General features: G+C 39.5%; 1 protein-coding gene across 1 annotated transcript; it reads left to right on the top strand.

The window, feature by feature from the left end:
* Nucleotides 1-327: 327 nt before the first annotated feature.
* Nucleotides 328-12271, top strand: LOC131180658 (uncharacterized). Its single transcript, XM_058148010.1, has 3 exons — nt 328-456; nt 675-794; nt 11960-12271. The coding sequence occupies exons 1-3, from the start codon at nt 328-330 to the stop codon at nt 12269-12271; spliced, it is 561 nt and encodes a 186-aa protein (XP_058003993.1).
* The last annotated feature ends 646 nt before the right edge of the window (nt 12272-12917 follow it).

The following is a 12917-nucleotide window of genomic DNA, read 5'->3' as shown; positions in this document are numbered from 1 at the left end:
CAGAAGCATAGCAAGGAGATTGGACAGGTAAGATCGGTTAATGAGAATCGACCATATATCCGATAAAACAAGGTTTTGAGCTAAAGGGATCGGTAGGACGGGGATTCAATGAGGGATCAAATCGGACACAGTCATCAGAGATCGGGAAAAATAATGCAATAATAAAACAAAATAAATAATCAATTTTGAATAAATAAAATTTCATTTCATTTCCAAAAAGTCAGATTACATCATTTAGGCGATCTCTTAAGATCAACAATTACAAATTTCCCTTCACTACATTCTACCTATCTTGTTCCTATAGTTCGGACCACTCTCGATTCTAAGATGCCATTCAAGAGATACGTGGAGATTGGGAGGGTAGCTCTCATCAACTATGGTAAAGACTACAGAAAGCTCAGTGTCATTGTCTATGTCATCGACCAAAACCAAGCCTCAATCGTGACCCCTAACATGGTTAGGAGCCAAATGAACTTCATGAGGTGGTCACCGACATTAAGATTGAAATTAGTGGTCCCCTTGTCCGAGATTGGTCTGCAGACCATATCGATAAACCAATTATAGACTGGCATGGTAGTCGTTTTGGACCCTAATCGGTAAATTAGTCCGATTCTCTTGCCTTTATCGGATGAAACTCTTATAATTCTCTGATCACTGGAGTCATCCATTTTCAGGTAATGGGCAAAGAAAATGATCGAAAAAAGATCAAAGCGATCGTCATGGTAAGAATTCTTGCCGAAAAAATTAGAATCGGGGAAGTAGCGCATGGGGAAATTAGCCGAAGAGAGAAGAGTGTAAGTGTGAAAATGACAGGCTCCCCTCCCGCATATATATAGTTCCTTGACATTTAATGCTTACAAAACTCGAAGCGGCTCATCAGTAATTGAAGAATTTATTACTTTGACCAATACAAGTCGGATGCAGAGGAGAGACGGGAAAGAATCAGCGAATAGAAAGAGGTCAGGAAGCAAGAGAAGACCAGATACAGAAAAGTGGATAGAGATCGAAATAACAAACCTCAGATCAGTCAATCACGATGAGAGGTCGGGTAAACCGAGGTTTGACTTATAGAGATCAGAAGGCCCGGGGAGTTGTATCACTTTTAATCATAACCCTTAATTCATAAGAATAATTCCCTTACCATCAGATCCGAGTTAGTTAAAGCATTTTGGGTACAATTTAGCCCTCAGCACCCATTTCATTTGTATGGATGCACTCTTCTCCATCGGATTTCAAACAGTTAAAGTAGCCTATTTCATCTTAACTTACATCGTTGATCATAATTGTAAGGATAGATTTAAGGCCCCGGATGAAAAGTAAATAATAGATTCGGCACTTTTTGTTCCCAGCCCTTGGATCAATTTTGTAAGCCAAGACCCCTGATCATTGGATTACAGAATGAAAGGATAGAGATTCTGAATCAAATCTCGACCCTCCATCTTGATTCTCTTTAATTCTAAGATGTCGGATCACGTCCTTTTAAATCCGAGCCCTCCATCTATTCCTACTGGAATCCTGACCCTCTATTTTGAGTATCCATTCCCTATAAAATACATGTATGCAATACTGTAGTAGGGGATAGCGATTATCATTAGGAAACCTCTGAATTTCGATATAGTTTTATTGCCCTTCATTCTGAAGCTCTTGAAATTTTTAGAGACTTTAGAAATAAGTTTTCTAAAGGATCTTTTCACTAAAGCTACAGGTCTTGCAATCCATACCCTTAGCAATCGTGCACCATCTTGAAAGCCCAATCGCAGTTCATTATTAAGGCCTCATTGTCATCTCCTTCGACAGCTCAAAGTCACTGCGTCAGCTCAGCTATAGCAGCTCCAGAGTTCGCAGAGCATCGGTCTTGATTTATCCATTGTTTCAGCTCTCCACAGGTAAGCTTTTAACTTGTCAATCTCTAAATATCGCTAGTTTGTGTTCATAACGTGAGTATTCTTAAGGTGTTTTGTCACACCGAGTTTTCAGAATTGGGTCGTATCAAGTTTGACTTGTGTCATAAATATTATCTTTGGCCTCCTATCATTCACAAGTCTTATAGTTATCATTACTTTTAATTCTTTGTATTTTGTATGAGAGTGAAAGTTCGGGTCACCAACACTCCATAAATACCGTAAGGAGTATGGATAAAAGCGATGACTTAGAAATTTTTGATCTAAATAAATAAGGAAAATAATTATGAAAATAGATGTATTCCAGATTGATGTAAAAGGTTCAGATGAGTTGTGAGGTCGAAAACCGAGATTAGCCCGGATAAGTAAATTATGAGATCAAAAAATCGAAGCAAGCCCGGATGATAAGCTATAAGATCAGAAAATCAAAACAAATTTGGATCATAAGACATGAAACCTAGAATAGAAAAGTTCAGACAATAAGCTATAGGGGTGGAAACAAAGGAGTTCGGATAGCGTAGAGATCGAGGAATTACGCAAAAGATCGACGAGGAGTTTGAATCAACATTTGCGACTTTTAAATTCACTGTTCAAAATAGGGAGTTCAGAAGAGAGTTGTTTCCTGGAATTCCTGTAATTTAACCTTTTATAAAGTGTACGATACTATATCAGAAAGACCGGGAGAGAGTCCTTTCCTGGGTTCTTAACTAAAAGAGATCGGGAGAGAGTCCTTTCCTGAATTCTCTTAGCCAAAATTCGAATAAAAATATTTTAAGAGATCGGGAGAGAGTCCTTTCCTGAATTCTCTTAGCCAAAATTCTAATAAAAATATTTTAAGAGATCGGGAGAGAGTCCTTTCCTGAATTCTCTTAGCCAAAATTCTAATAAAAATATTTTAAGAGATCGGGAGAGAGTCCTTTCCTGAATTCTCTTAGCCAAAATTCTAATAAAAATATTTTAAGAGATCGGGAGAGAGTCCTTTTCTAAATTTTCTTAGACAAAATTCTAATAAAAATATTTTAAGAGATCGAAAGAAAGTCCTTTCCTGAATTCTCTTAGCCAAAAGTTCTAAAATATTTTAAGAGATTGGGAGAGAGTCTTTTCCTGAATTCTCTTAGCCAAAATCCTAATAAAAATATTTTAAGGGATCGAGAGAGAGTCCTTTCATGAATTCACTTAGCCAAAATCCTAATAAAAATATTTTAAGAGATTGGGAGAGAGTCCTTTCCTGAATTCTCTTAGCCAATCCTTTCCTGAATTCTCTTAGCCAAAAGTTCTAAAATATTTTAAGAGATTGGGAGAGAGTCCTTTTCTGAATTTTCTTAGTCAAAATCCTAATAAAAATATTTTAAGAGATGGGGAAAGAGTCCTTTCCTGCATTCTCTTAGCCAAAATCCTAATAAAAATATTTTAAAAAATCAGGAAAGAGTCCTTTCCTGAATTTTCTTAGCCAAAATTCTAAAATATTTTAAGAGATCGAGACAGAGTCCTTTCCTAAATTCTTTTGGCCAAAGTTCTAATAAAGATGCTTTGTATAAATTAGGGGAGACCGGGAGAGAGTCCTTTCCTTTATAGTTCTGATACTTTAATATAAAATTCCTCACATATTCGAAACAATGGGTCTGCGGGAGAGTCATTCCAAAGAATCCCGAATCTTATATTGAGGCCTGGTGGAGAGTCCTCTTCAAGGCCCTCATATTTATATTATTAAGGTAAAGTTCTTCCTTCAGTACAACTTAATAAAAAAATATCATAATTCCTTAAAGATGAAACGATATGGGTAAAGGTTTCACTGGTAATTTTACTAATGATGGGACCTTCCTCTATTAACTGAGAGTCCTCATTAATACAAGGAATTCTCTAGGTTTTAATTAACACATCCCTTTTGAATTAGAGTCCTAATTAAAAGGACTAAAAATCTATGCTCATATCGATTCTCAAAGTATCCATTACACACACTACACCCTCAGTTATTTGAATGCCAATGATGAGGAACATAATGTGTGAGCCGAGAGTCCTCCTCACTCATTATGAATCTTTAGGGACCAAATAACACCTCTTCGAAATTATAGTCCTAATTCGAAGAGGGAGGAATTTAATAAAATGCTTAACAAATTAAATAAACACAACACCAATTCACTGTAGGGTCATCCCATATACTCGTGTTCTTGGAAAACCCAAAATGGTGAAATAACAAATGTTCCTTTTATTAATAATAGGGACCAACATTATAATTCTAACCCAAAATTATCGATCTTAAATTACAAAGAGCATATTGTTAAATCTGCTTACCCTCATTGAGGGACGAGGTGGGGTGCCTAACACCTTCCCCACCCGTGAATGGACCCCGAACCTAGAATCTCTGTTTTAGAAGTGGTTTTATAAATTTTAAAATTTTTATTTTTACAAATGGTTTCCTTTAATTTCCCTCAAAATTAAAGTAGCAACTCCTCACTTTTTCTACTTTGGTGAGAATCGTTCAGCGATCGCAAAACCCTTGCGATAGCTTGGTGACTCCACCGGGTAGCGAACCAAGATAACCCTAGTTTAGAAGTCCAAAAAGCAAATTTAATCATGTGCTCTTATAAATTAAAATCAATAATTATGGGGGTTAACTTATGAAATCAAAAGTCTTAATGTTTTGATTATTACTATTCTTTCTAACCGTTTTGTTTGTTTTGATTATTTGATTTATTGCAGTAATCCTCGTCTAAATTCCCCTGAATAAGAAAGAGGTAAATGTGTCCCTTCACACACTGATCACTTACGCAATGTCTTTGTCGACACCATATTTTGGCCGAACCCTGAAATCAGTAGACTTTGAAACCGATCCCCAACACCAAGTCTCCATGTCCCTCACTTCAGTACCGATCTCTCTTCAAAGAGACCAAACCAATCCCAAGTCCCCATGCCGCTCACTTCATTATAGATCTCTCTTCAAAAAAACCAAACCAATGCCAAGTCCCCACGCCGCTCACTTCATTACCGATCTCTCTTCAAAAAAACTAAACCAATGCCAAGTCTCCATATCGTCCAATTCATTACCGATCTCTCAAACCAATTATCAAGTCTCCTGGCCAGCCTCCATATCGTCCAATTCATTACCAATCTCTCATACCAATTATCAAGTCTCCTGGCCAGTCAATCACATTTCTGATCTCTTGTTAAACGAAATCAAGCCAACATCAGGCCTTCGTGTCATCTAGTCTCATTTCCGATCTCCCTTTTTATAAATTTTGTGAATAATCGTTTAATAAAGTTAAGGTTTTAATCCGGTTTAATGGTGCTTCCGATCTTAATTGTTCAAGTCAAGTTTCCAATTTTAACAATCTTAAGTTTCGTTCGGTACTTGTTCTCGGCTTAGGCCGATCTCATGCTTATAATGTTTTTCCGATCTCTCATACTTAGATTAATAATCGCTTTCAAGTTTGATGTTCTAACATGTTCAAACAATTAGGCGCTTGTACAACTTAGATGCTTTCCGATCTCATCAAGTCATTGAACAAAAGAGAGAATTTCATTTCATTTCAAAAAAATACAAGTCATTCGGCTGGAGGATCACCCCCAGCCTGTTCTACATTTCACTCACTCTTTCTATCTCCCTCAGCTTCCTCCTCGCTCTCCTCTTCGTCTTGGGGAGCCAAGTCCACCATCCAGGAAAAGTCCTCTTAAGAGATATAGAAAGTATCGAGGCCGAGGTTAGAGAGCTGGAGCCCACGTTCTTTGCCGGTAACCAGCCGCATCATCCAATGATGCAGTTCGGCTGTCACCGCATCTAAATAGGAGAACTTCTGATTGGCCGCCTGATCCTTTAGCTCCATTACCATTGTGCCTTTTTCCCTACTCAGGGCGATGTGCTTCGGAAGTGATGGGCCTAGATGCAGCCAGCTACGCGGGAAACCCTCAAAACCGTTTAGAATCTTACTCCTCAGAATAAAGAAGTGATTCTTCCAATTCTTCAGTGAGGAGGGCAGATCGGTAAAGAGCCCGTAATGCGGTTTCGCCTGAAAGAACCAGTACTCATCGTCCTTTCGACGAGTTAGCCTATGTAGCTCAACGAACACCTTCGTTGTAGGACTAAGTCCCTTAGCTTGGCAGAGGCCTCTAAAGGCTACCAGGATCCGCCATGAGTTCGGATGTACTTGGGCTATACATACTTGGTGGAATTTCAGAACTTCCTTGAAGAAGTCATCAAGAGGGAACCGTAGCCTGGCTTTAATTGCTCTTCGTATATCATGATCATATCATTTTCTTCGTATGAGTCGGTCCGAAGGTTGTATTCTTAGCTAATCGTCTGCAGATATATTTCTTGAAGGATTGACGACAGCTCATCCACGGGAAGGCTTTCTCTCCCAGAGGAATGCGTTCGTCTTGAGGGTACCGCTTGACCACGGGCTGAAACGGAGGTCGTAGGAGGTTCAGATCGCCCTCTTGGTCCGACCACTTCAACTTCATCTGACAACCACGAGACATGAACGGAAGGGGGGCTCACCGCTCTCTGACCCTTGGCGTTGCTCATTTTCAAAGAAAAGAGAAATTTTAACGAAAAGAAAGATCAAAACCCTTACCGGAGTGTGATCGGTGTCGGAAGAACTTGAAAAAACGAGAGAATTTTGGAATCGCTCGCGAGATGTTGAAAATGACATAAGGGTGCAACTGGCTGACCGATCCCCTATTTATACCCATTTGAGCATTTAATACTCACAGTGTCCCAAGCGGTGCATCGGTTAGCGGGATTTGCCAGCTTTTCTGACACGTCGCAAGAACATTCTAGAAACTCATTAAATAAATAAGGGGTGATCGGCTAGTTAAAGATCGGCGAATTAAGGTAGATGTTCAGAATTACAGATCAGTTAAGGGCTATTCAGTTAGGAACTGGATCGGATAAACACATTAGAGATCAGAAAATAACCAACACAATGATAATAAAATGATAATTGTCAAAATAAAATTTTATTTCCAAAAGATCGGATTACATCATTTGGGCGATTTCAAGAGATCAGATTACATTAAAGGTCAGATTACATCATTTGGGCGATCTCTAGAGATCGAATTACATTAAAGGTCAGATTACATCATTTGGGTGATCTCTAGAGATCGGTGGTACATCCTACCTAGTAAAGACCTATGTCAAAGCCTAGTCTCATGGCTGAATCAAAAGATGTGTTTGATCAGGAAACCAGCCATTAACATCGGATAGATGTATAGCTCAGATGGGGTGACTATGACTCTCATGGTGATAAGAGAGGACATCGTCAATGTTATCGATCGAAACCGAGCCACTGTTGGGATACCCGATGTGGTGAGGAGCCAAGTGAACTTCGAAGGACAGTCACCAATGATAAGAGGGAAATTAGCAGTCTTCTCGCCCGAAATTGGCTCATCAATTATACCGGTAGATCGACCTGAGATCAGTATGGTTATCATGATTTTTCGATCACTGGGGTCGTAAATTTTCAGCCGAGGAACTAAGAGAATAGTCAGAAAAAGATCAAAAACAGTCACCATGGCCAGAATGTTACCGGAGAAATTAGAACAGAAAAAGAGAGAAATGGAAGGAGGAAGGAATGAAATGTGGGAGAAATTCCCCGATTGAGGCACATATATATAGGGGGAGGTCTGAGCATTTATTACTACTGGAAATCAAAGCGGATGCCTCGGTAACCGAAGGAATAAATGCTTTGACTGAATCAGCCCGGATAGAGGAGAAGATTCTGGAATGGGAGAGATCAAGAAAGGGGCCGGGCATGAGAGATCGGAAGAGGTCATGGTGGAAAGGTCGGAAGGGATGGGAGATCGAAAAGCAAGGAGAGGATGAGACAACTTATAATAACTGTCATCATAATCAGAGCCGAGGTAGTTAAAGCATTGCAGACGAGATCAAATCTTCACCGCACGCCTCATTTGCAGAATCGCCCACATTGCTGACAGGTGCCAGGACATGTCATGACAGTCCTATACATCTCAATCTCCACCGTTGATCTCACTTGTAAGGACAAGCCTGAAACTTGATTATAGTGGAAAGGCTCTGAAACTTGATTCAGTATTGCTACTCTTAAGCTTCCAAAATAGAGAAACTTCAGAAACCAGTTTTCTAAAGTATTCTCATTAAAGGAGTGTTGGACACTGAAACTCTTCATTTTCAGTTTGTTCATTACTCTGCGATCCCATCTCTCAGTTTCAGTTTTTCATCTTTATATCCACTTTTATTTTCTAAGCTCAATCTCATTGAAACCCGATTACTGTCATTTCGGCTCGACTGCATTTTAACTTGGTATTCTTTATTTCAAGGCAAGCATTAGTCCCCAGACTATTAACACGCAACTCTACTATATTTGTGACTCCATAGTTAGTTCGATTGATTCAACTCCCCATAGGTGAGCATTTAAACCATTGCTTTATCAAGTGCTCGTTTTTTTATTTTTTTTCTTTGTTTTCATGCTCGTAATTTTTGTCAAGTTTGTGATATGTTAAAAAGCCCCACGAAGGTGGTTATTCTCTTGAGTTTACCTTTTGTTCAGATCATGTTATTTATTTTTAGCCTTTATTAACTTCAAATGCAGGTGCTCTGGTCAGGGGTAACATATAGGTAGTTTGATAAAATGTTGGTAGGTGTATCTTAACACGAGAGTTCCTTTAAAATAATAAAAGTTTGGATAATAAATCGGAGGAAAATTATGGAGTCGAACCACTAGACTAGCTCAGAAGATAAGTTGGTATAGTGAGGGATCGAGGTAAGATCAGATCCCAAACTAGTAAATGAAAGAGATTGAATATTGCCTGTCAAAAGGTACATGTAAGGCGATCACATAGGAGATCGGTAAAATTCAGTCTAATATTCCCTACCTAGTTATAAGGTATCTAGGGGTTAAGCCTGGTTCGGGTTCCCAGCGTTTTGGATGTCAGAACCTATAGTTTAAGGTTCTTACGATATACGATCGTGATTAAATTTTAAGAGGTCGGGGGAGAGTTCTTACCCGATCCTCGTTCAAACAAAAACAGGAGATAGGAGGAGAGTTCTTATCTGATTCCCAATCAAAATTTTTAATAAATACTTAAAGAGATCGGAGGAGAGTTCTTATCCGATTCTCAATCAAAATTTTTAATAAATACTTAAGGAGATCGGAGGAGAGTTCTTATCCGATTCCCAATCAAAATTTTTAATAAATACTTAAAGAGATCGGAGGAGATTTCTTATCCGATTCTCAATCAAAATTTTTAATAAATACTTAAAGAGATCAGAGGAGAGTTCTTATCCGATTCTCAATCAAAATTTTTAATAAATACTTAAAGAGATCAGAGGAGAGTTCTTATCTGGTTCTCAACTAAAATTTTAATAAATACCTAAAGAGATCGGAGGAGAGTCCTTATCCGATTCTCAACCAAAATTTAAATAAATATAAAGAGATCGGAGGAGATCGGAGAAGAGTTCTTATCCAAGATTCCTCACTCAAACTTTAAACAGATTATCCCTAGAGATCGGGAGAGGTTTTTACCTGGATCCCCTCAAATCCAAACTAAAGTAGCACAATACGCAAAGTAACCCTCTAAACAAAAATCGCTACACAACGCTAACTCATTAAGGGTCATCTCATTTACTTATGTATCTGGGTAACCCGAAACAGTGAAAAATCAAATATTCCCTTTTATCAAAGGGATTGACATCATCGTTCTAACCCCCCTAACTTTCGATTTGAACTTGTAAAGAGCATAATGTTAAATCTGTTTACCCTCATGGAGGGACGAGGTGGGGTGCCTAACACCTTCCCCTCCCATATATGGACCCCGAACCTAGAATCTCTGTTTTCGAAGTGGTTTCTTTTAATTTATTTTCGCAAATGGTTTTCTTTAATTTCCCTCAAAATTAAAGTGGCGACTCCTCACTCTTTTCCACTTCGGTGAGTGTTCGTCCAGGCCACTGCAAAACACCTTGCGACAGCTTGGCGACTCCACTGGGGACGGAACATTTCACCTTAACCCCAGATTAGAGGTCCAAAAGTAGATTTAATTTTATGCTCAAAATGTAGTTAGGTGGGTTTAATTTACAAAATTCAAAAATCTCAATATATTGATTATTGTTATTTTTATTAATCATTTTGCTTATCTCCATTGTCTTGTTCCCTACAGCACTCTTCGTCTAAAAAAAAAAGAAAGAAAAACTCCCCCGTATTGGGAAGAGGTAAAGGTGTCCCTTCACACACTGAACACTCACACAATGTCCTCACACACTTTAGCCCTATACCCAGGCTTTCTCACCCTCTAGGAAAGTAGGAGGGAGTCATGTAACTTTACCCATGGGTTTTACCCCTTTAGTATCCGTGAAGGCTTCTGCTCAGATTGAAACTCGTTCTATTTACTGTGATACCCGTGGAACTCTCTCGTTAGTATCATGGTAATGGAATGGGGCTCTACCGTTTACAGTAGGGGCAATTTGGGAACCTGTGGCTTTTAGAAATTTAGACCTTGAGCTAAACCATCATAAAATAGCTGGAAGCCGTAGCAAACTACCTCATGAGATAGAACTAGCCAATTAGGTAGCACCTACCCAGTACTAGGATTTTCCCTATTATAGGACGAAAGGGACATACTTGCTCTTACCCTATTCTATTTGTGTTTTCTTATATTTTTTTTTAGGGTAATCTTGGATCATACTGTTAGGAGGATCTGCACATTTTCCTACTTTGACAAATGTGTGGGTGTTACCCTGCCAACAATATAATTCAAAATTACCCGAATTTACCCTGCTAACAAGTTTTCTACTTTGGCCCCACAGAATTAAGGTCTGTAAAAGGATAAGCATCATTTTTAACATGGCATCCTTGAGTCAGTCGGCAGAAGAAGTTCCTAGACAAGAACAAAATGCTAAACCGTGGTCCAGACCGCCTCATAGTTCAGTGCCCCCGCAAAGTGATGTCACCAAGGCAGATACTAGCCCGTTACCTCTATTGGACCTAAGTAAGGTTGAGGTCAGAATGACCGGTCTTGAAGGTCTATCTAGTAGTTGGAGGTTGCTTCCCGATCACATCAAGGCAAAGTTTGAGGAAAAATACGGAAGGATTGCGACCTTGATACGAGTCAAAGTCCAAGTCTCGGTATTAAAAGGCATGCTGTCAATCTGGAACCCCAAGTATGGAGTGTTCTCCTTCAACGACATCAATACGACTCCCACTATGGAAGAATATCAGGCGCTGCTAGAAATTCCTTATGTTGCGTAGAATCGGATCTACCTACACCTCGAACATAGGCAGACTTGGAAACGATTCACACATATATTGGGGATTCCCCCGGAAGAAGCAAAAGCGAGAGAAACTGTCAAAGGGAACACACATGGATGGTATTGGACTTACCTCAAGAAGTGGTTGGATCGATACATCCAGGATGAACAATGGGAGCAAGCTTCATTGGCACTAGCTCTGGGGATCTATGGCCTGATCTTGTTCCCTGGACCTTCGGGAACTATAACCTGCAGTGTAGTGGAGATGTTTTGGGCTGTAGAAAAGCAGAAAGTCAACCCAATACCGGTAATCCTTGCAGAGACTTTATTGACTCTTACTTACTGCAGACAACAAGGCAGGGGGTCTATCAAGTGTTGTTCTCAATTGTTGTACCTCTGGGTCATCGGTCACATGTGTCCTGTGGAGACAAAGGGGTTAACTTGGTATCTTGACTAGCCTCTTATTGAGAAGATGATTAGATTAGTAATCAGTCCAAAGGATGAGCTGTAGTGGCAAGAATGGATTCTAAGCTTCAACAGCCACGACTACTGTTGGAAGAAATTGTGGACGTCGGGTCAACCCATTTTGTTCAGCACAGGGGGTAATCATTCAGTATCCCTAATCAGAGTGACCGGATACACAAGTTACATCTCAGCATTAGTAATGAGGCAGTTCAGTTCAACCCAGCCTGTAATCAGTATCGAAGAATACCACCAAGGTCATTTCTATCATGAGCTCGATAATGAAGAAGAATTGAAAATAGCTCGCAAATCCTGGGAAAACATTACTATGATAGAAAGGTCGCCTAAAGGTCCGAGTGCCATAGGCGATTATCTTAAATAGAGGGTCGGCAGGGATCAAGGACACTTGAATCCCAAGCCAACAGAGCCCAAAGATAGGATCTCCCATCAGAATATCCTCTCAGAAGAAGCTAATACTCATCTGGTCGACTCTCTACAAAGATCGGTCACCGAAAACCAGAAATTACAAGAACGAATAAGGCAGCTGGAGGACCAACAGCACATCCTTGGAAGAGAAGTCAAAAGGCTAAAGGAAGAAGCAATGGCCGAAAAGACGGAGTTTGAGGAGCAAGAAACGCGGTGGAAAAAGGAAAAGATCTCTCTCCTAGCTGCAATAAAAGAGGCAAAAGTTTAGAATGGCAAGCTTCAAGAGAGAATGGAATACCAGGAGATGCTCATGGAAGAGTATAAACAAGAAAGCAAAAAGAAGAAGCTCAAGCTGAAGGAGCAAGCACAACTTATCAATGATATTTTGAGAGAATGTGCTAAAGAAAGAAAGGAAAAAGAAAGATAAGCCACTCTCTACCAAGAGCTGAAAGAAAATGTTGACCAGCTGGAAAGAATGATAGCGCAGGGGAAACAAGAACTCTTGCCCGAATCCTAATATGCCTTGAAAATGTTCGACCCTGCCAGACAAGAAGAGAGACTTTACGAATATCTCAGGAAATGTCATTGCATTATAAAGAGTCTCCCTGAGCCTAGGCCAATGTAAGGAATGCTATGTATGAACTATTCGATTAATGAAATAACTTTGGGCCACTGTTTAGCAAAATTGTGAATGAATAGTATGACTCCTGTAGGAACCACCCTCGCTAGGGTTATGCGAAAAGTTGGATGCGCCATATGGACAAGTATCATAGATACGCATTCAATCCAGTCATTCACCGTCAGACTATCGAATGATGCCATGATAAAATTGATGCAATTATTCTTTTACAGATTTCATTCCTGGCTTTCAGATGCCACCGTATCCTTTGTCCAAACCAGGACCTTTTAATTTT

Source organism: Hevea brasiliensis, chromosome 6 (genome assembly GCF_030052815.1).
Source record: "Hevea brasiliensis isolate MT/VB/25A 57/8 chromosome 6, ASM3005281v1, whole genome shotgun sequence".
In the NCBI taxonomy this organism is placed as follows: Eukaryota; Viridiplantae; Streptophyta; class Magnoliopsida; order Malpighiales; family Euphorbiaceae; genus Hevea; species Hevea brasiliensis.
This window is presented reverse-complemented; position numbering and strand designations above follow the sequence as displayed.

Coding starts and splice junctions, on each gene's coding strand:
- LOC131180658 (XM_058148010.1), top strand. CDS start 328: ATGCCATTCAAGAGATACGTGGAGATTGGGAGGGTAGCTCTCATCAAC. Junction 457..674: donor CAATCGTGACCCCTAACATG/GTTAGGAGCCAA, acceptor ATCCATTTTCAG/GTAATGGGCAAAGAAAATGA. Junction 795..11,959: donor TTAGCCGAAGAGAGAAGAGT/GTAAGTGTGAAA, acceptor TATCTTAAATAG/AGGGTCGGCAGGGATCAAGG.